The 23,108-nt window shown below is 42.6% G+C and overlaps 1 protein-coding gene across 3 annotated transcripts in view; it reads left to right on the top strand.

The window, feature by feature from the left end:
• LOC135519371 (tyrosine-protein phosphatase non-receptor type 4-like) overlaps positions 1 to 23,108 on the top strand; it is a 98,964-nt gene that overhangs the window by 72,246 nt on the left and 3,610 nt on the right. For all 3 annotated transcript variants that reach the window (XM_064944563.1, XM_064944562.1, XM_064944564.1), the window contains 10 exons: positions 2,991 to 3,074; positions 3,332 to 3,388; positions 4,097 to 4,253; positions 4,591 to 4,757; positions 6,140 to 6,230; positions 6,352 to 6,413; positions 6,655 to 6,801; positions 6,957 to 7,085; positions 7,561 to 7,709; positions 8,846 to 8,981. In XM_064944563.1, the coding sequence (XP_064800635.1) occupies positions 2,991 to 3,074; positions 3,332 to 3,388; positions 4,097 to 4,253; positions 4,591 to 4,757; positions 6,140 to 6,230; positions 6,352 to 6,413; positions 6,655 to 6,801; positions 6,957 to 7,085; positions 7,561 to 7,709; positions 8,846 to 8,981 (1,179 nt within the window). The remainder of the gene's footprint in view (positions 1 to 2,990; positions 3,075 to 3,331; positions 3,389 to 4,096; positions 4,254 to 4,590; positions 4,758 to 6,139; positions 6,231 to 6,351; positions 6,414 to 6,654; positions 6,802 to 6,956; positions 7,086 to 7,560; positions 7,710 to 8,845; positions 8,982 to 23,108) is intronic.

Here is a 23,108-nt window from a genome sequence, read left to right as displayed (position 1 = left end):
ACCTTGGTGTTTACATATTTGCAGAAATCCATTCTGATGTATTTTCTGACTTTTGGCGAATGTGTTGTAATGATCTAAAGACACCCTGTTGCAGCTGCCTGTAAACACACAGTCCAGTTCAAAGTGAATGATGGCAGGCGTGTGTACCAAATGGCTTGTTTGCATGACAAAGTGAAAACATATTTTTAGAGATGTTTGCAAAACAGAAACCTTATTTACATTGCTGAGACTTGAAATTTTGCTCAGGTGCATCCTGTTTCCATGGATCATTCTTGAGATGTTTGTACAACTTGATTAGAGTTCACCTGTGGTAAATTCAACTTATTGGACATGATTTGGAAAGTCACACCTGTCTATATAAGGTCCCACAGTTGATAGTGCATGTCAGAGCAAAAACCAAGCTATGTGGTCAAAGGATTTGTCCGTAGAGCTACGAGACAGGATTGTGTCGAGGCACAGATCTGGGTAAGGTTACCAAAAAATGTCTTCAGCATTGAAGGTGCCCAAGAACACAGTGGCCTCCATCATTCTTAAATGGAAGAAGTTTTGAGCCACCAAGACTCTTCCTAGAGCTGGCGCCCGGCCAAACTGAGCAATCAAAGCAGAAGGGCCTTGGTGAGGGAGGTGACCAAGAACCCTATGGTCACTCTGACAGAGCTTTATAGTTCCCCTGTGGAGATATGAGAACCTTCAAGAAGGACAACTGTCTGCAGCACTCCACCAATCAGGCATTTATTGTAGATTGGCCAAATGGAAGACACTCCTCAGTAAAAGGTAAATGACAGCCTGCTTGGAGTTTGTCAAAAGGCACCTAAATGACTCTGACCATGAGAAACAAGATTCTCTGGTCTGATGAAACCAAGATTGAACTCTTTGACCTGAATGCCAAGTGTCATGTCTGGAGGAAACATAGCACCATCTCTACAGTGAAGCATGGTGGTGGCAGCATCATGCTGTGGGGATGTTTTTCAGTGGCAGGGACTGGAAGACTAGTCAGGATTGAGGGAAAGATGAACTGAGTAAAGTACAGAGATCCTTGATTAAAAACCTGCTCCAGAGTGCTCAGGACTTCAAACTGGGGCGAAGGTTTACCTTCCAACAGGACGACAACCCTAAGCAGACAGCCAAGATAATGCAGGAGTGGCTTCGGCACAAGTCTCAATGTCCTTGAGTGGCCCAGCCAGAGCTCGGACTTGAACCCGATTGAACATCTTTGGAGAGACCTGACAATAGCTGTGCATGGATGCCTCCCATCTAACCTGACAGAGCTTGAGAGGATCTGCAGGGAAGAATGGGAGAACCTCCCCAAATACAGATGTGCCACAAGCTTGTAGTGTCATACTGTTACGGTTGTATTTTCTTTCCTTCTGCCCTCGTCACAGGTGTCACTCATCAGAAGACACACCTGCTTTCCCATACCCGATCACATCCCCTTTCCCTTGGTTTAAAATAATCCCAATCAGTTGTCTCTGCAGCTACTTCTCTTTTGTTTTTGCACCTACATGTCACATTTGTCCATTATTATGTGAGTATGTATTGTTATGGTGTATGACTGTTCGTTTGTTGGTGGGAAAAGGGGGTACAAATCCACGTCGCCCATGGGCATACATTACCCGTAGGAACACTTTGTCTTAGAACGCTAGTTAGAACTGGGCGGACCACCCATTGTATTTTATTGGTTCGTTAGCTAGCGGTTATTTAAGCAAGTAAGACTAGCTTAGGGGTTGTTGGATATTTCTTTCTTTCATTGGGTCCAGCTCAGCCCCCCCATTGCCGTGTGTTTAAACAATAAACCTTAAGTGTTTGACTGTAGATTTAGGATGTCTGTTGTTTTTAGTTCTCACTTTTCCTTTTCACTGTTATGATTTGCATGAGATATGTTACGGGTCTCGTTTCCATCCCCCCAAGACTGCAGGGTCAAAGGGTTCGTAACACATACCCAAGAAGACTCGAGGCTGTAATCGCTGCCAAAGGTGCTTAAACAAAGTACTGAGTAAAGAGTCTGAATACTTATGTAAATGTGATATTTCAGTTTTTTTTTATACATTTGCAAAACTTTCCAAGCCTATATTTGCTTTGTCTTTATGGGGTATTGTTTGTAGATTGAAGGGGGGATTAATACATTTTTGAATACGGCTGTAATGTAACAAAATGTGGAAAAAGTTAAGGGGTCTGAATACTTTCCAAATGCAATTCCCAAATATTTAAGTTTATGATAATGTGAATTACCGTATTTAAGAATTCAGAATTCTTTTGACAGTCATTCTTCCTGGGGGTGTATATGAACTGATTTTAGTCAGATTTATTGTGGTTAAAATGCTGTACCTTTCACTTTAATGTATTTAATTAATCAAAACCAAAATTGAAACCCGTGATAATAAAAAATAAAATACTCGATCCGAAACCAAGCCGACCTTACAAAAACACTAATCGCTCAGCACTATCACTCGTTCCCTCTTGATGTGGGCATTTTCATCCTATGGGGGCGTTGCCATGGTAGACAAAATAATGGTCTGCCCACCATTTTTTTCATGACCCTAAGCATGATGCAATGTTAATTGCTTAATTCACTCAGGAACCACATCTGTGGAGTAGACCCTGCTTTCAATATACTTCGCATATTTCATTATTTTCTATTATTCGTCAGTTAACTGTAGATATGTCTCATCATTATGTGATCCTTAACCCATAGCAATTCCCACCCACTTGACTACTTCAAAATGGTGATAGTCCTCAATGGTGCTACCCATGCTAAAACAGTCTTTTGGGCTGTAAGCCTATGAACCACCCTGACTGTCTGCCACTTTTACGCTTCATGGTTTTCATGATGTTCCACAATGGGTTAATTCAGTTGTACGGAAATGATTTAAAACTATGGCCAGGAGGTTTTTGTGACCTCTGAAGAATTCTAGGCCCTTCAGAAGCTCTTTGGGCTGTGATAGCCTTTCCAATGTAGACATGTATTAACGCATCTGTCTCTTCCTCTACAGCTGAACGGTGTTGTCTCTCACGACAATCTGGTTTTGCTCAAGATGAGGCCGGATGACAGTGGACGATTTGGCTTCAATGTCAAGGTGAGACCTCTGCCTACAGTAGATGCCCTTATATAATTATATGCCTTAACATGCGCCCAGAGGGTAATCTCCTGGCCCTACTAATACTGATCCTATATAGGGCGGCAGGTAGCTTAGCGTTTAAGAGTGTTTGGCCAGTAACCTTAAGGTTTCTGGTTCGAATCCCGAGCCGACTAGGTGAAAAACTGTTGTCCTCTTGAGCAATCACTCCGGATAATAGGCAGATTATTTACCTCTCTCCATTGCCTTGGTTTTAGGGTGGAGCTGATCAGAAGATGCCTGTCATTGTATCTCGTGTGGCCCCTGGGACATCCGTATGTTAACCACCCATCACTAGCAACACCCCATATATTTACAGTACACATACTCATGGTGTACTCTCTGAGATAATCAAACAACCTCTCACTTGTTCTATCACTTCCGCCCTCTCACTCACACTGAATTTCTCACATTTCTTTCTCTATTTCTCGCTCTCTGTATATCTACCCCTTGTCTCACTCTCTTGCTGTTTCTCTTTCTCCTCCATCTTGCTCTCTCTTCCCACACTCACTCTCATTCTGACTCTCTCACACAGCATATGAAACGTTCCATTGTTTGGAGTAAACTCACACTTGTGCTGTAGCTCAGTAAATGAACTGGTCTGATTTGACGTCACTTAGCAGCAGTCCATTCACAGCTCCGCTAACAAGGCTTCAGGATGTTACTCTGGTGTTGATGAAGTCAAAGTGAAACAACAACAGTTAGTCCTCTTTGTTGTAATTTACCACAAGCTATTGCTACGGGTCCCATATTCACAAAGGGTCACAGAGACAGAGTAGGACTGCTGATACAGGATCAGTTTTGTCTTTTAGTTCATAATGAAGGTTGATATGGACAGGGCAAACCTGATCCTTGATCAGTACTCTTACTCTGTGAGACTTACTCTATGAATGCAGGCCTAGTATTGTAGTCTATCCTCCCCAATATGTCTAACCCTTTGATCCAACTGTGTTCTGACTGCATTCTTCTCCAACCCTCTACAGGCTGACCTGTGTGTCCCTCGTCTGAACGAAGGTGACCAGGTGGTTTTGATCAACGGTCGTGATATCTCAGAGCACTCTCACGACCAGGTGGTCATGTTCATCAAGGCCAGTTGTGAGAGCCACTCAGGAGAGCTCATCCTATTGGTCAGGCCCAATGGTGAGGAGAGGATTTGTTTTGTTAAATGTTTACACTTACATTACGAAGTCATCTCCTTGGGTTTATTATTACAATGCTCAGGTTAAAACAGGCCAAATCATCCCAGTACAGGTTTGAAGAACAGGTGACCCCAAACAAAAGTTAGGCTACCTTCCAATATCAACACTAAAGATTTCCAATTAGAAAAATGCGTACCTTATAAATTGCTTATTATGTGGTTTGCTTGTGTGAATATTAAAACTGAGCCGAGCCTTAGACTTGTACATTAATAATATAGGATGCCGTTCATCTCTTGACACTGTTCAAAACTAACCGTGTTGCTTCCCTATGTCCCTAGCCATCTATGACGTGGTGGAGGAGAAGCTGGAGACTGAGCCAGACTTTCAGTACATCCCAGAGAAGTCTCCCCAGGACCCCTCTCAGCTGGACGAGGATGCCTGGAGGGATTCCATTAACACCCTGAAGGAGGGTCTGATCAGCGGGGGAGTACTCACCCAGTTTGATGTGAGTCCTCCCCTCACCTACATATTAAAAGCTTTTGTTAGCCATACTCGTATCAATTTTCCTAATATTATTGTGATTTTTGGTTGCACCTCGATTCATATTGGTCTTGTTCACTGCTCTTTTGTCTTTCTGAGGTGACTGGATGTGTGATGAGAGCAATAGCTCCCCCTAGTTTCTGCTCTATTGTTTTGACAAGGGAGGTTACCACTTTCTGGAGGGAAATTCAGCGTATGACTGTTACACAAGTTTTACTTTATTTCATGGCACAGAATAAAATTACTTATGCTATCACTGTGTGAGGAATAATCACCAAGTGAAGTAGTTCACAACAAAATGCTAATTCAATGATGCGTCGACTGCTCGTTTAATGTGGTGAGGAACACCGGTCGTTTAATTTCTTCTCCGTATTCCGATAACTTCCTGTCTTTCATCAGGCACACTTAACAGCTTCCTGTTTCTCTGGCCTGTTGGTTATTACACTATAATAATGTAAATGAAGTGTGGGGGAAAGGGTAATGCGCACACGTACTCAGACCGAATATACCGGCATGCACTGAGAAAATGTGTGGGTTTATCCACATATTTTTGTTTTGGTCTATCTGCTATTGCACTTCACATACAGTGTATCAATGCATGTTCATTTGAAAGATTAGCAGCATCTTATGAATTCCAACCACAGCAGGTGGAAGCAGCTTATCCAAAGATGTGGGCCTGTAAGACATAGCAAGCATTCTCAGACCATTTTTGTTGGACAAGTTCGCTCACAACCAACAGAAAGTAACTTAATCTCACAACATGATCAATTTTGTTATGTTCCCATGCAAGAAAACAAAAAATGGAAGCTCAAACAAAAAAGGGAACTAACAAAGAGTCACTAACAGCCAAAACAAAACAGGTGGGGTTTTAGGATAGGTTCTGAAAGACACTCATGGGGTGTTCACTGAAAGTTGACAAGCAACAACAATTGGGACCTAAAAGACAACTAAAGGTGTTAACCCTCCACATCTCTCAAGACAATTGGTGCACTTTCCCAGCACAGGTGAAACACTTTCCCACGAACAAGATGACAAACCAGCACCGGTGTAACATACTGACAAATGAGGTGACACCAATAGGTACGTCCCACGTGGTAACGTCCAACCACGAAATATGAAATAGGAAAACCAAAGTCTGTAACAACATAAAAATAAGCCCGGTAGTAGCCTGCCATTCCCAAGAATCGGTGCAGTTCCTGGTGAGAAGCTGGCACTGGAAGATTTGATGGCCTCCACTTTTGCCAGGACTGGTCGGACTTCCCCTTGCTCCCACAACCTTCCCGGGATCATGATTTTAAAAAAAATATATGATCATATATTTTCTTTACACGTATTCTTTTCTCACAGCAACTTTACCGGAAAAGGCCTGGAATGACAATGTTGTGTGCCAAATTACCTCAGAACATTTCCAAAAACCGCTACAGAGACATCTCACCTTGTGAGTATCAAACACACAGTTCACTCTACTTTGCTTAGTTAATCTGTGTTAAGACTGTTAACCCACCATTTCACACTCCATTCCTTCTTTCTCGCTCCCCTCTCTCCTCTTATGTTTATAGACGACGCAACGCGGGTCATTTTGAAAAGCACAGATGACTACATTAATGCAAATTACATCAACGTGAGTGCTGTTCGCCTCAGTCCACCCACACCAACCATGGCGTTTTTGTTCAGCAGGTCTATAATAGGCTTTCTATCGGCCAAATGGTGTAGTCTCCACTCCAAAGACTGAAAATGGACACATGCTTGCATACCCACACACTCTTGGATTTATTAACACACAACACACACCACAGAACACTCACCCAACATACACCCCTACACACAGATCTTATTCTTCTCTACTCCTCTCTGTACTGTAGATGGAGATCCCGGCGTCGAGCCTGATCAACCGGTACATTGCGTGCCAGGGCCCGTTGCCCAACACTTGCCCAGACTTCTGGCAGATGACCTGGGAGCAGGGCTCCTCCGTGGTGGTCATGCTCACCACTCAGGTGGAGAGGGGACGGGTACGTGTCATACAAACGACTTTGCGATTGAGAGACAGCTGTTTTTCTGTATGTTTGATTATATTTTTGGATAAAGACATGTATTTATCCTCTTTTCTCCCATGGCTGATGCTCCTAAGCTGAGGCTAAAGGCTTATGTTGCTCTATATCAACAGGTGAAGTGTCATCAGTACTGGCCCAACACTGACAGCACTGCTACATACGGCCACTTCCAGGTGGCCTGTCTCACTGAGGAGGGCAACTCTGCTTTCCTGGTCCGAGACATGACCCTCACACACTTCGAGGTAACAGTATGCTCACAAGTAATTGTTTTTTTCCCAATGACCAGTGCTAATGTAATGTTAGCTATTTGGAAGTCAAAGTAAACATACAGAAATGGTTGTTCACAGCTAGTCGTCCTCAATACAGTAGGCTATCTTCCAGGTACTAAAATTATTAAAAGCATTACAAACACACAGTGGGACTATCACTTTAAGTGTTTAAAAGATGAGAGCGGCAGCACTGAGTTGCCATGGTGACTTGTGTGGGCTGTTCTCTTTTCGGTCTCATGTGATGGATGTATCATGTTGCCATGGTGACTGGCCTCTACAGTCATGAGGCTTCCAGTATTAACATGTAGCCTGTGTGTGTTACCATGGTGTCACTGATAGATGTTAAAGGGGAAAACACATTTTGTTTTACGCCATGTAACGAGACTACACCCCCCCTGTTGTCATGGTAACGTTGCACTGACTTAACTGTGTGTTGCCATGGTGACAGAGCGAGGAGGTCCGGGAGTTGACCCAGATCCAGTATGTGGCCTGGCCGGACCACGGCGTCCCAGACGACTCATCAGACTTCTTGGACTTTGTCAGCCTGGTGCGGAGCAAACGAACCGGCAAAGATGAGCCCATGGTGGTCCACTGCAGGTAGGGAGCATAATGCATGACACACATCTAAGACACACACATCATTTGATACAGCAAGAAACACTCAAGGAAATCAAGATGAAAATGTAATATTTTTTTCACTAAACAACTCTGTGTTTATTGCAGTGTCCCTCTATATGACTGTAGCCCCAGTCTCGCTCTCCCTCAAATTATGCAACTCCTCTCCCTCATTGTGGATCTGTTTGTCCTACTATACTGCTACATAGTGTTTCCTCTGGCAAAATTTGTAGCAGTGGGTTAAGTTTCTGGAAGAGGGCCCCCTCCCCTGGACAATTTTCATGTAGGACTGAGAAGCTCAATTATGGTGACTTTTTGAAAGCACATACTACTCCAAAATGAGTGAACTTGGGTAACTTTAATTCTCCACCTGGGGTAACACCCCCTGCCTGTACTTCTTACAGAAACCACTTCATGGCAAAAAAAAATGTTCCCCCAACACTTTCCCTGGTTGCCCCTTCTCTTGCTCAACTAAAACGTTTGTCTGCTTCATCACAGTTTAAGTCACTCAAAAAGTGGTAGGTAACATACTTCTGCTAAAAACTCTGAGTTTAAAACTTCTGTCTTCCCTGCGATTGCAAGAATTATTGTGCTTTGACTGCTTGTCAGAATGCATGTTTCCCTCCCTATGGCACTCGTAACTTGACAGAAATGTTTGAGGCGCATTCATCTCGCGTGGAACGCGCACAACAAGCCTACTAGGTAAATAGATAAACTGTTCTACTATGGGGTTTAATGACTGAAGCGGAAACACTACACCTACACGCTGCTGTAGTACACAGCCCAGCAGCACAGAACGCTCCGCATAGAACACCTACACGCCTTCATAAATCCACATCTCAGGCCTTTACTCAAGCCAAGTTATCGGACTCAGCCAAGACATGCCCCAACAACACACTGGAATGAATGCAGTACTGTATAGCACCCAGGGATAGGGATATTTCTGTATTCTAATCTAGCTTTAATTCCATAAACATATTGTTATGTGTGTTGCTATGTGCAAGGAAAATATTTTCCATTGCTTTAAAAGGTAGAAATCATGTCATGAGTTTATGTAGAAACTTCTTCCTCTGCCCCTTCTTGCCCCCCCCCCACCCCCCTGCTGTGTCATCCTGCAGCGCGGGGATTGGCCGAACAGGAGTTCTCATCACCATGGAGACAGCGTTGTGCCTGATGGAGTGCAGTCAGCCCGTCTATCCATTAGACATAGTCAGAACCATGAGAGACCAGAGAGCCATGATGATTCAGACACCTGTAAGTCCTGCACTCTTCTCCACGTCCTCTTCCATCCCTCTTTATCCTCATCACTCTCTCTCTCTTCCTCTCCCGTCTGTCTATGTTTCTCTTTTTCTCTTATCTTCCTCTTCATCTTTTCTAGGCTAACTTGCCTCCATCGCCTTATCCAGAATGGCGAGTTAGAATAGAAGGAGCACAGTGTAGTCTTTCTTGTACGGTGTTACTAATTGAAAGGAGAGGATAATCCTACTGGTATGATGCCTCTTTTATTCATCCCTGTTGTACTGTCCGTGGTAGACTTTCCATTGTTAGTCTACCAGTGATAACCTTTTGTGCCATGACAATGCCGTTGTCTCTCCAGATTTCCATTTTTAGGGTCGGTGTAAGGGTTTTGTACACTTGTTGAGTTTTACTTGTCAGGGCTACAGTATATACAGTGGGGTCTGAAATTGACCCCCGCAATAAAGATGAGCAATAAAGACAATGAAATAAGTAATTACAATTCTGAGTTATATTGTGTGCAATAAAAGGGAAATTATTTTATACAAATACAATTGCTCTGAGAAAGTGAACTTTTTTTCTGAAAAACTATTGACATCCCTAAAGATGCGTAAAAATAGAGAAATCAAACATTTATTATTGGTCTCATATTCCTAGCACCCAATGATTACATCAAGCTTGTGACTCTACAAACGTGTTAGTTGCATTTACATTTGGTTGTTTTTCAGATTTGTTTATTTCCAATGAATGGTAGATAATGCATTGTAATTTCAGTCATTGCAATTTTATTGCAATTAAGAATAGAATGTTTCTAAACACAATGTGGATGCTACCATGATAATGTATGACCCTGAATTAATTGTGAATACTGAAATTATAAAGTTCAAAGGTGAAAGATCACACCAAGACATGCTAACCTCCCCCGTTATTGGTCATGGTCAGTATTTGCAAAGGAGGATAACATTATTACATTTTCATGCATTTTGGAGTAGAATTTCCTTTGAAGTCACCAGAAGTGGCCTAACAGTCATTCAACAACAACAAAATCATAGAACATTGGAGAACATTACAAAATTATGGGCATTAATATGGAGTTAGTCCCCCCCTTTGCTGCCATATCAGCCTTTACGCTTTCCACTAGATGTTGAAACATTGCTGCGGGGACTTGCTTCCATTCAGCCACGAGCATTAGTGAGGTCGAGCACTGATGTTGGGTGATTAGGCCTGGCTCGCAGCCAGCATTCCAATTTATCCCAAAGGCGTTCGATGGGGTTGAGGTCAGGGCTCTGTACAGGCCAGTCAAGTTCTTCCACAATGATCTTGACAAACCACTTCTGTATGGACCTCGCTTTGTGCACGTGGGCATTGTCATGCTGAATCAGGAAAGGGCCTTCCCTTAACGGTTGCCACAAAGTTGGAAGCACAGAATCATGTAGAATGTCATGGTATGCTGTAGTGTTAAGATTTCCCTTCACTGGAACTTGGGGGCCTAGCCCAAACAATGAAAATCAGCCCGAGACCATTATTCCTCCACCAAAGTTTACAGTTGGCACTATGCATTTGGGCAGGTCGTCAAACCCAGATTCGTCCGCCAGACTGCCAGATGGTGAAGTGTGATTCATCACTCCAGAGAACATGTTTCCACTGCTCCAGAGTTCCATGCCAGGGAGCTTTACACCACTGCAGCCAACGCTTGGCATTGCGCATGGTGATACTTGGGCTTCAATTTCATGAATCTCCGGACGAACAGTTCTTGCGCTGACGTTTCCAGAGGCAGTTTGGACCTCGGTAGTGAGTGTTGCAACCGAGGACAGATGATTTTTATGCACTTCAGCACTCGACCGGGGGGGGCAAACCAGGCCGTATATAACCCCACCCACTTTGCAACGCACAGCCCCCACACCACCAAAGGGATATGAACAGACCACTAACTTACAACCCTGAGACACGAAGATCTCCATCGCCGCACGAGCCAGAGGCAGCACAAGACCGGACAGGAAAATCGCGTCAAGGCTCTGAAGGCGAATAATGCCGGAAATGTAAGCCGATTTGTTTACTTGTCCTGTCAATAAATCTATCAAATGTATGCAGCAACAGTGCTCCTTTTTCTTTGTTCTCCCAGTTCGTCACCAGTTTAAGGAATGTTTTTGGGGATTTTCAATTCCCTCAGTCGAGCACCGGATTTCCCCTTTTCGTTTTAGCTTTGCTGTAGCGCCTTTGTGTATACCTTCTTTCCGTCACGTCAATGACTCAACCCACTCAAGTAGACTATAGCGAAAAAAGCCTGGCATGACGTGATGCACCCCTCCGAGGGACTGCATGGGAGAGCACGAGCAAGCCAGTGACTCAGCCCCCATAATCGGGTTAGAGGCAGAGAATCCCAATAGAGGCAGGGGAGCTGGCCAGGCAGAGGCAGAAAGGGTGGGTCACTCCAGAGCCTTGCCTTTGCTCCCCTGGGCCAGACTGCACGCAATCATAGAACCTACTGAAGTGATAAGTCTTCAATAAAGACTTTTGAGACCGAAAGCCTTGCCCATTCCATAAAATGGTGCCCGATAGGTGAAATCCCTGCCTCCAGCTGTTTGCTTAGAAGTTCAAGGAACAATGAGGCCTGCATCTTGTAACCATAGCACACGTGTAGGTATATACAGCAGGACCAAATTGTAGTGGTGGGTAGGAGAAATTATTTATAGGTTAACAGTAAAACCTTAATCAGCCCTAGCCTTAACAGTAAGCCAAGGTAGGTAGGTTAGCACTGGAAGTAATATGATCAAATTTGTCAAGATTCTAACAGATGTATTTAGCACTACCTGAAGTTTACTTAGTGCCTCATCTGGGTAGCCAGAGAAGAGACAAAAACATGGGAAGTTTCAGATTTTTGCAGTATTACGAAGATGGAAAAAAGGTGCTCCTGAAATATTTTGTATTTGTTCGTCAGCCATCCACTTTTGTCTAAAACAGACTTTACCATTCATCAATATGTACAGATGTGTCGTCTACATAGCAGTGAAAGTTGTGTTTCCGAATGACATCACCAAGAGGTAGCATACACTGTCGCCAGTTTATTAGGTACACCCATCTAGTACCATCTAGTACTGGGTACCGGACCCCCTGAATTTCTCGGGATGGATTCTACAAGATGTGGTATTAAAATGTTGCTCAATTGGTATAAAGGGACCTAGTGTGTGCTAGGAAGACATTCCCACACAATTACACCACCACCAGCTTGCACAATTATTGCAATTCTCCTTCAACCTCCCGTCAACTAACTGTTTTCACCCACATGACTGCCGCTGACTGGATTTTTTTTATTTGTAGCACCATTCTTGGTAAACCCTAGACACTGTCATGCATGAAAAGCCCAGGAGGCCGGCATTCAACGTAGCATAGGTTACTCGTTTTGACCATTCTAATATCCAATCGAACAGTATCTGAATGCCTTGATGCCTGGCTGCCTGCTTTATATAGCAAACCACGGCATGACCCGCTGTCTGTAGGAGCGAACCATTTTCCTGAACGGGGTGGTGTACCAAATTAACTGGCTACTGAGTGTGTGTATATAGTGAGAACACTTGAACGGAACGTTGGGGACACCGAAATTGACCATTTATTTGTCAGATGACAAACCATCCACAGACAAACTATCTTTCTGACAGATAATGTCTATGCCAGGCAAGAACTTGTCTGCGTAGACCAATTAGAGTTTTAAATTTCTCCCCAAAAAATGTGGTGGTCGACGTTGTCAAAATCTGCACTAAGGTCTAGGAGCACGAGGACAGACACAGAGCCTTGGTCTGACGCCATTTAAAGGTAATTTACCACCTTCACGAGTGCAATCTTAGTACTATAATGGGGGTCTAAAACCAGACTGGAGTGTTTTGCGTACATAATGTGTCTTCAGGAAGACAGTGAGTGGCTGAGCTTCAGCTTTTTCAGTTTTCTTTTCTAAATGAATGAGAGATTCAGTATAGGCCGATTTTAGTTTAAAAATAATTCCGGGTCAAGTTTTGGCTTTACCAGGAGAGGCTTTATTACTGCACCTTTAGGGAGTTTGGTACACATTCGAAGGACAGGTAGCCATTTATGTTCAACATAGGAGGGCCAAGCACAGAAAGTAGGTCATTCAGTATTTTAGTTGGAATAGGGTCCAGTAGACAGCTGGAAAGTTTAGAGGCCATGACTATGAAAAAATTGTACTGTTACATCGCTCCTTGGTGTTCCTTTTTAATCCTCTGAATTTTTTTGTTTAGCTCAACATTAAATTACTTCATCAATCATGCAGGCTGTCATTGAAAATAAGAATTTGCTCTTAATTAACTGACTTGCCTAGTTAAATAAAGGTAAAAAAAAAAATGCAATGCGGATAGAGCAGCTTGCTATAGAGCGGGCAAGCTATAGCTCAGTGAGTTGTTTACATGTGTGATGAAGGGCAAGTGTAGAGCACGAAATGCAACTGAAATTTTGCGGGTGTGGAGAAGGAGAGGGAGAGGATGGATGAGGCTTGGCTTGGAGCGCTGGGCATCCTGTGATGACATGCATTATCTGAATTAGGACCACAGAATTATACCTACACAGGAATGGCTTTTATGGAGGCACTTCAAAGTTGGCTTAACTTTGGACCAGAGAAGCTAGATGGCTAACAAGCTTGTGTGTGCAGTGCGGAATGCTGTATAGGTCCAGGAGGCCTGTAAACAGTAGCTATAAAAAGTGATTGAGCAGGCAGCATAGATTTCATATTTTGACTAGAGCCTCAATACCAATGTGCAGTCTTTTCTTTTTGTAAATTGACCTTTTCCTTTGTGGGATCCGCGGGGGAAATATGGTCACTAGTGAAACCAGGAGGAGAGGCCTCATTTAGCGCAGTAAATTAATCGGGCTTAAGCCCTGTTTGTCAGGCCAATCACGTCAAGTTTATGATCAGGGATTAGTTCATTGACTGACTGCCTTGGAAGTGAGGGATCTAACATTAAGTAGTCCCATTTTGAGATGTGAGGCGTTATCACAATCTCTTTGATTAATGACCGGAATGGAGTTTTTTTTATTCCAGTGAGATTGCTAAGGCGAACACCACCATGTTAAATTTTGCATGACCTAGATCAAAGCACAGACCCGTTCTCAATGGGGAAAACTGAGCTGACTGTGCTAGGGGCAGACTCCACTAAGCTTGCAGGCAGGCTAACAGCATGATGCCAAGCCTGCATCCTAGCTCATTATGGTGCTCGAAGAGTTTGAGCTTGTCTGTTGATAGATAAAATGAGAGCACCCCTCCATCTAGAATGGAGTCCATCCTTCTTTAGCAGGCCAGGCTTGGACCCATTTGTGGGTGAGTCCAGGAATGACCAATTATCTACAAATTATATATTTTGGGAAGGGCAGGAAACAGATTTCAAATTGCGATTTGAGTTTTACGAGTCTGCTGTAGAGCTCATCATCCCGCTAACTGGGAGAGGGCCAGAGACAATTACTTGATGCCAACATCTTTCTAGCTAAGTTAAACGCTGAAACTGTTGCGCTTGGTGACCTTTGACTGTTTCATCCTTATATCGTTGGTTCCTACATGGATAACAATATCCCTCTACTCTACACTTGCCAGTTCTGGCAATATTCAGATTAGCCCCAACATTGGCAGCCCTGCCCCATGGTAAACAATGTATGATTGCTGGGAGATTATTTTTACTTCTAATATTGCGGGTAATGAAGTCGCCAATTACTAGAGTTTTAAATTTGTCTGAGCTAATGGTGGGAGGATTCGGCGGCTCAGACCCCGTAACGGGTGGAGGAGAGACCTAGAAGGCTCAGACTCTGACTAGTTGCTTGTGGGGAAAACCAGTTGAAAGTTTCTATCGGCTAAATGAGTAACGCCGGTTGAGCATGCCATGCCGACAGCATTTCTTTCCAGAAGCCATGAGAAAATTGTCAGGTGGTGGGGACTGTGCGGGGGGATTAACACTACTAACTGTACAGTCGTGGCCAAAAGTTTTGAGAATGACACAAATATTAATTTTCAGTCTGTTATCTCAGTTTGTATGATGGCAATTTGCATATTCTCCAGAATGTTATGAAGAGTTATCAGATGAATTGCAAAGTTCCTCTTTGCCATGCAAATGACCTAAATCCCCCAAAAAACATTTCCGATGCATTTCAGCCCTGCCACAAAAAGACCAGCTGACATCATGTCAGTGATTCTCTTGTTATTAACACAGGTGTGAGTGTTGACGAGGACAAGGCTGGAGATCCACTCTGTCATGCTGATTGAGTTCAAATAACAGACTGGAAGCTTCAAAAGGAGGGCGGTGCTTGTAATCATTGTTCTTCCTCTGTCAAACATGGTTACCTGCAAGGGAACACATGCTGTCATCATTGCTTTGCACAAAAAGAGCTTCACAGGCAAGGATATTGCTGCCAGTAAGATTGCACCTAAATCAACCATTTATCGGATCATCAAGAACTTCAAGGAGAGCAGTTCAATTGTTGTGAAGAAGGCTTCAGGGCGCCCAAGAAAGTCCAGCAAGCACCAGGACCGTCTCCTGAAGTTGATTCAGCTGCAGGATCGGGGCACCACCAGTACAGAGCTTGCTCAGGAATGGCAGCAGGCAGGTGAGTGCATCTGCATGCACAGTGAGGCGAAGACTTTTGGAGGATGGCCTGGTGTCAAGAAGGGCAGCAAAGAAGCCACTTCTCTCCAGGAAAAACATCAGGCACAGACTGATATTCTGTAAAAAGTACAGGGATTGGACTGCTGAGGACTGGGCTAAAGTCATTTTCTCTGATGTATCCCCTTTCCGATTGTTTGGGGCGTCTGAAAAAAAAGCTTGTCCGGAGAAGACAAGGTGAGCGCTACCATCAGTCCTGTGTCATGCCAACAGTAAAGCATCCTGAGACCATTCATGTGTGTGGTTGCTTCTCAGCCAAGGGAGTGGGCTCACTCACAATTTTGCCTAAGAACAAAGCCATGAATAAAGAATGGTACCAACACATCCTCAGAGTGCAACTTCTCCCAACCATCCAGGAACAGTTTGGTGACAAACAATGCCTTTTCCAGTATGATGGAGCACCTTGCCTAAAGGCAAAAGTTACAACTAAGTGGCTCGGGAACAAAACGTTGATATTTTGGTGGGTGGGTGGACACAAACCCACAAATTATGACAAACTCCAAGCATTGATTATGCAAGAATGGGCTGCCATCAGTCAGGCCCAGAAGTGGCCCAGAAGTTAATTGACAGCATGCCAGGGCGGATTGCAGAGGTCTTGAAAAAGAAGGGTCAACGCTGCAAATATTGACTCTTTGCATCATTTCATGTAATTGTGAATAAAAGCCTTTGACACTTATGAAATGCTTGTTATTATACTTGAGTATTCCATAGTAATATCTGACAACATATCTAAACACACTGAAGCAGCAAACTTTGTGTAAATTAATATTTGTGTCATTCTTAACTTTTGGCCACGACTGTACTTACTGGTGGCTCAGACGTGGTTTCTTCCTTTCCTACACTTACATTGCCCTTGCGTACGGATTTTGTCTGAAGCCAAGCTTGCAACTCTGCTATTCTCACCATAATTATTGTCTAGAATATTATGAGAGCAGCAACTGCAATGAGAAGGTACAATGTTAATTAGTTTCAGCTGGTGGAGGTCCTCCAGATCCATTTCCAGATAAAGCGTCTATAGGTGAACATTTGATTAAAAAAAGTGAAGACAAAACTAAGATGTTAGTAAACGTATGAAATACAGAGTTTGATTAAACTGTTATTAAAAGTACAAAGCAGGTAGCCAAGTAGCAACAAAAAGGCACAGCAGCACAGACTAGAGGCTATACTGTATAATGTATTCCCTGCTCCATCCTAATCAGCTATAATATACAGTGCATTCGGAAAGTATTCAGACCCCTTTTACTTTTTCCACATTTTGTTATGTTACAGCCTTCTAAAATGTATTAGTTTTTTGCTTCCTCAACCTACACACAATACCCAATAATGACAAAGCAAAAACAGGTTTTTATACATTTTTGCAGAAAAAAAAGACATTTCACATTTACATAAGTATTTTGACCCTTTACTCAGTACTTTGTTGTAACACCTTCAGCAGCAATTACAGCCTTGAGTCTTCTTGGGTATGACGCTATAAACTTGGCACACCTGTATTTATGGGAGTTTCTCCATTTCTTCTCTGCAGATCCTCTCAAGCTCTGTCAGGTTGGATGTGGAATGTCAATGCACAGCTCTTCTCAGGTCTCCAGAGATGTTCGATCGGGTTCATGTCTGGGCTCTGGCTTGGCCACTCAAGGATATTTGGAGACTTGTCTCGAAACCACTCCTGTGTTGTTTTGGCTGTGTGCTTAGGGTCGTTGTCCTGATGGCAGGTGAACCGTCACCCCAGTCTGAGGTCCTGAGTATTTTCATCAAGGATCTCTCTGTACTTTGCTCCGTTCATCTTTCCCTCAATCCTGATTAGTCTCCCTGTTGCTGGGAAATATCCCCACAGAATGATGCTGCCACCACCCTGCTTCACTGTAGGGATGGTGCCAGGTTCAATCTTGGTGTCATCAGACCAGAGAATCTTGTTTCTCATGGTCTGAGAGTGTTTCGGTGCCTTTTGGCAAACTCCAAGCGGGCTGTCATGTGCCTTTTACTGAGGAGTGGCTTCCATCTGGCCACTCTCCCATAAAGGCCTGATTGGTGGAATGCTGCAGAGATGGTTGTGCTACTGGAAGGTTCTCCCATCACCAGAGAGAAATTCTGGAGTGCCTTCAGGGTGACCATTGGGTTTTAGGTCACCTCCCTGACCAAGGACCTTCTCCTTCGGTTGCTCAGTTTGGCCAGGCGGCCAACTCTAGGAAGAGTCTTGGTGTTAACTTCTTCTATTTAAGAATGATGGAGGCCACTGTGTTCTTGGGGACCTTCATTGCTGCAGACATTTTTGGGTAACCTTCTCCAGATATGTGCCTCGACACAGTCCTGTCTCGTAGCTCTACTGACAATGCCTTCGACCTCATGGCTTGGTTTTTGTTCTGATATGCACTGTCAACTGTGGGATCTTATATAGACAGGTGTGCCTTTTCCCAATCGTGTCCAGTCAATTGAATTTACAACAGGTGTACTCCAGTCCAGTTGTAGAAACATCTCAAGGATGATCAATGCAAACAGGATGCACCAGAGCTCAATTTAGAGTATATTAGCAAAGGGTCTGAATACTTATGTAAAAATTTTTTTTTCATACTTTTTTTTATAAATTAGCAACAATAAATAAACATTTTAGAATAAGGCTGTAACAATGTGCAAAGTAAGGGGTCTGAATACTTTCCAAATGCACTGTATATCCAGGTACAGGGCTGTATCTGGAATTGCATGTTGAAGATGGAAATAAAATGAATAGCAAACACAATGTCCTAGATTGGAATAGTATATCTGACAGTCATATTTTATCTACACAATACATTTGTGTGAACATTCTGTAAATATCCATTATCCTAATTGTCCATTGCCTCAGGTGTACATAATCAAGACAAACCAATTAACAAATCATATTGTTTTAAAGTAAATAAGGTGACGCTCAACTACTGTATGACTCTTTCAAAATGCCACTAAAAATTTCAAAAGCTGCAATTAATTTAATGATACCTGAAAATACTGCAGAGAAATTCAAATCCACTTGCAAGCATTGTGAAAAGCAAGTTGGATGCTTAGCAATAACTACTTCGGGCCTCTGTCCATCTGAAGGCAAGTGTTTTTTGTTTCAAACACACACAAGCATCTTTTAAAGGGATAGTTTAGTCAGAATACAAACAAACATGATTTTCCAACTCCATTGGCTGTAGCTGATTCAAGAAGGCAGTTTTGGGATATTTATTTTCCTTTCGACACTTAATATCCATATTTTGTTGCTATTAGCATTTTCAGTAACATTTTCAGTAACACATTAAACTGTTCTTGTGCCTATGTAATAAAACTTGAATTACTTTTGGAGCAACATTTTATTAATATGTTACTTAATACTTTGGTAAGTGCATTCGAATTGCATAATGAGCTGAGGTTTTTTGTAAGCACTGTACACAAGGAATAGTGACTTCCTTATTCCATTTACGTGAACTTAATTTATGCAAATCAATTTCCAAAGTCCTATATACCATCGTTGCTATTGTGATAATCACAAAGTTACTACACAAGAACTTGATGTCAAGTGTGTGCCTCACTCATTATGAAAATATATTTGTTAGTTGTTTTGAAGCTGCAAAAGTGGTCCACTCTAGTTTTGAAGTGATTCCATGTCACTCATGTATTTAATTCTAGGCTATATTAAGATTCATATCGAAGAGCCCTCCAAACCATGTGCTAATCGTATATATTTAGACTAATTCAACTGTTTTTGGTTCTTCATCAAATATTTGGCAGCCATCAAAGAAATGTTTTTTTTGTTTTCAAATAACGTGTGTAGTAGGAAGTTTACATACACTTAGGTTGGAGTCATAAACTCGTTTTTCAACCCCTCATAAATTTCTTTTTAAAACCTCTTGATACTACCCATCCCGGATCCGGGATCGTGAATACAGCCTCAGGCTCATTAGCATAACGCAACGTTAACGATTTCTGAAAATCGCAAATGAAATGAAAATAATATGCCTGCTCGCAAGCTTAGCCTTTTCTTAACAACACTGTCATCTCAGATTTTCAAAATATGCTTTTGAACCATAGAAAATCAAGCATTTGTGTAAGAGTATTGCAAGCTAGCTTATCATTTTGTGTAGCATTTAGCACGCAACATTTTCACAAAAACCAGATAACCAAATAAATAAAATAATTTACCTTTGAAGAACTTCGGATGTTTTCAATGAGGAGACTCTGTTACATAGCAAATGTTCAGTTTTTCCTGAAAGAATCTTTGTGTAGGAGAAATCGCTCCGTTTTGTACATCACATTTGGCTACCGAAACGAACCGAAAATTCAGTCACCAAAATGTCAAACTTTTTCCGAATTAACTTAATAATATCGACCGAAACATGGCAAACGTTGTTTAGAATTAATCCTCAAGGTGTTTTTTCACATATCTCTTCATTGATATGCCGTTCGTGGAAGCCTGCTTTCCCCTCAGAATCCCATGGAAAAATACCAGCAGCTGAAAATGACGCACCAATTTCGACGGACACCGGGCGGACACCTGGAAAATGTAGTCTCTTATGGTCAATCTTCCAATGATATGCCTACAAATACGTCACAATGCTGCAGACACCTTGGGGAAACGATAGATAGGGCAGGCTCATTCCTCTCGCATTCACAGCCATATAAGGAGACAATGGAAAACAGAGCCTCAAAACTCCTGCTCATTTCCTGGTTGCCGTTTCATCTTGGTTTTGCCTGTAGCTCCTGTTCTAGTGCACCCACAGACAATATCTTTGCAGTTCTGGAAAATTCAGAGTTTTCCTTCCAAAGCTATCAATTATATACATAGTCGAGCATCTTTTTGTGGCAAGATATCTTGTTTAAAACGGGAACGTTTTTCATCCAAAAATGAATTTGCGCCCCCAGAGTTTCAAGAGGTTTTAACAAACTATAGTTTTGGCAAGTCAGTTAGGACATCTACTTTGTGCATGACATAAGTAATATTTCCAACAATTGTTTACAGACAGATTATTTCACTTATAATTCACTATCACAATTCCAATGGGTCAGAAGTATACATACACTAAGTTGACTGTGCCTTTTAAACAGCTTAGAAAATTCCAGTTAATGTCATGGCTTTAGAAGCATCTGATTAGGCTTAATGACATCAATTTGAGTAATTGGAGGTGTACCTGTGGATGTATTTCAAGGTCTACCTTCAAACGCAGTGCCTCTTTTCTTGACATCATGGGAAAATCAAAAGAAATCAGCCAAGACCTCAGGAAAAATAATTGTAGACCGCCACAAGTCTGGTTCATCATTGGGAGCAATTTCCAAACGCCTGAAGGTACCACGTTCATCTGTACAAACAATAGTACACAAGTATAAACACCATACCGCTCAGGAAGGAGACGCTTTCTGTCTCCTAGAGATGAACGTACTTTGGTGCAAAAGGTGCAAATCAATCCCAGAACAACGGCAAAGGACCTTGTGAAGATGCTGGAGGAAACGAACTGTTTGGCCATAATGACCATTAATATGTTTGGAGAAAAAAGGGGAGGCTTGCAAGCCGAAGAACACCATCCCAACCGTGAAGCACGGGGGTGGCAGCATCATGTTGTGGGGGTGCTTTGCTGCAGGAGGGACTGGTGCACTTCACAAAATAGATGACATGAGGGAGAAAATTGTGGATATATTGAAGCAACATCTCAAGACATCAGTCAGGAAGTTAAAGCTTGGTCGCAAATGGGTCTTCCAAATGGACAATGACCCAAAGTATACTTCCAAAGTCGTGGCAAAATGGCTTAGACAACAAAGTCACGGTATTGGAGTGGCCATCACAAAGCCCTGACCTCAATCCCATAGAACATGTGTGGGCAGAACTGAAAAGCGTGTGCCAGCAAGGCGGCCTACAAACCTGACTCAATTACACCAGCTCTGTCAGGAGGAATGGGCCAAAATTAACCCAACTTATTGTGGGAAACTTGTGGAAGGCTACACAAAACGTTTGACCCAAGTTAAACCATTTAAAGGCAATGCTACCAAATATTGAGTGTATGTAAACCTCTGACCAACTGGGAATGTGATGAAAGAAATAAAAGCTGAAATAAATCATTTCTCTACTATTATTCTGACATTTTCACATTAAAATAAAGTGGTGATCCTAACTGACCTTAGATGGAATTTTAACTAGGATTAAATATCAGGAATTGTGAAACTCAGTTTAAATGTATTTGGCTAAGGTGTATGTAAACTTCTGACTAACTGTGTGTGTGTGTATATGTATATAGCAGATGCTTTTATCGAAAGCAACTTAGTCATCAATCATACATTTTACATGTAGGTGGCCCCGGGAATCAAACCCACAACCCTGGCGGTGCAAGCGCCATGCTGTACCAATTGAGCCATACAGGTGCAAATACCTTCAAATATTATTTGGTTTTCTGAGAAGCCTATTTGAATATCAAAGAAAAGTTGCTTTTTTTAACTGAAAACTCTCTATAGAAAATATATTTGACTACCTCTGGTATTAACTACAAAATACAACTATTTTCTGCCCAGGTCTGGCTATTTCTCATCTCGACCCAGAGCCCAATTGGCCCTGTTCAAGTGTAGTGTACTATATAGGGAATAGCGTGCAATTTGGGAAGCACACATTATTCTCTCTCTAGAGAACACTGCATGAGTGCCATTTGGCCCCGTGCTCTGCCCAGAGACCCAGGCTAAAGGAGGTAGAGATGATGATGATGATGCAGCTGTAATTTCATTAGGATGTGCTGAGCTCTGAGGCTAGCACACCCTCAGGGTCTGGGGGGATAGGGGAAGGATGTGGGGGAGGAATGATGGAAGATGAGGGGGTTGTTGGAGACCATGCTAATGAGACTAGGGAAAATCTAATCAAAAGGGGCTTTCATGCATTTCCTTCCTCCAGTCATACATGCTGAACTAAGTGTGTGCATACACAATAATCTAAGTACACATGTTCTCACACACTCACCCCCTTTCCCTAATGCAAATACACACGCATTCAGTGGGTACACACATACAGTGCATTAGGAAATTATTCAGACCCCTTGACATTTTCTGCATTTTGTTACGTTACAGCCATTATTCCGAAATGGACAAAATACCATTGCAATTTTTTACATACAATACCCCATAATGACAAAACAAAAACACTGAAATATCACATTTAGATTAAGTATTCCCACCCTTTACTCAGTACTTTGTTGAAGCACCTATGGCAGTGGTTACAGCCTCGAGTCTTCTTGGGTGTGACGCTACAAGCTTGGCACACCTGTATTTTTGGGAGTTTCATCTCAAGCTCTGTCGGGTTGGATGGGGAGCATCGCTTTACTGCTATTTTCAGATCTCTCCAAAGATGTTTGATCGGGATCAAGTCTGGGCTCTGGCTTGGCCACTCAAGGACATTCAGACTTGTCTCGAAGCCACTCTTGCGTTGTCTTGGCTGTGTGCTCCTTGTCGTTGTCCTGATGGAAGGTGAACCTTTGCCCCAGTCTGAGGTCCTGAGTGCTCTGGAGCAGGTTTT

This window comes from Oncorhynchus masou, chromosome 29, assembly GCF_036934945.1.
Source record: "Oncorhynchus masou masou isolate Uvic2021 chromosome 29, UVic_Omas_1.1, whole genome shotgun sequence".
Classification (NCBI taxonomy): Eukaryota; Metazoa; Chordata; class Actinopteri; order Salmoniformes; family Salmonidae; genus Oncorhynchus; species Oncorhynchus masou.
Note: the sequence above shows the minus strand (reverse complement) of the source record. Positions and strands in the feature narration are given on the sequence as shown.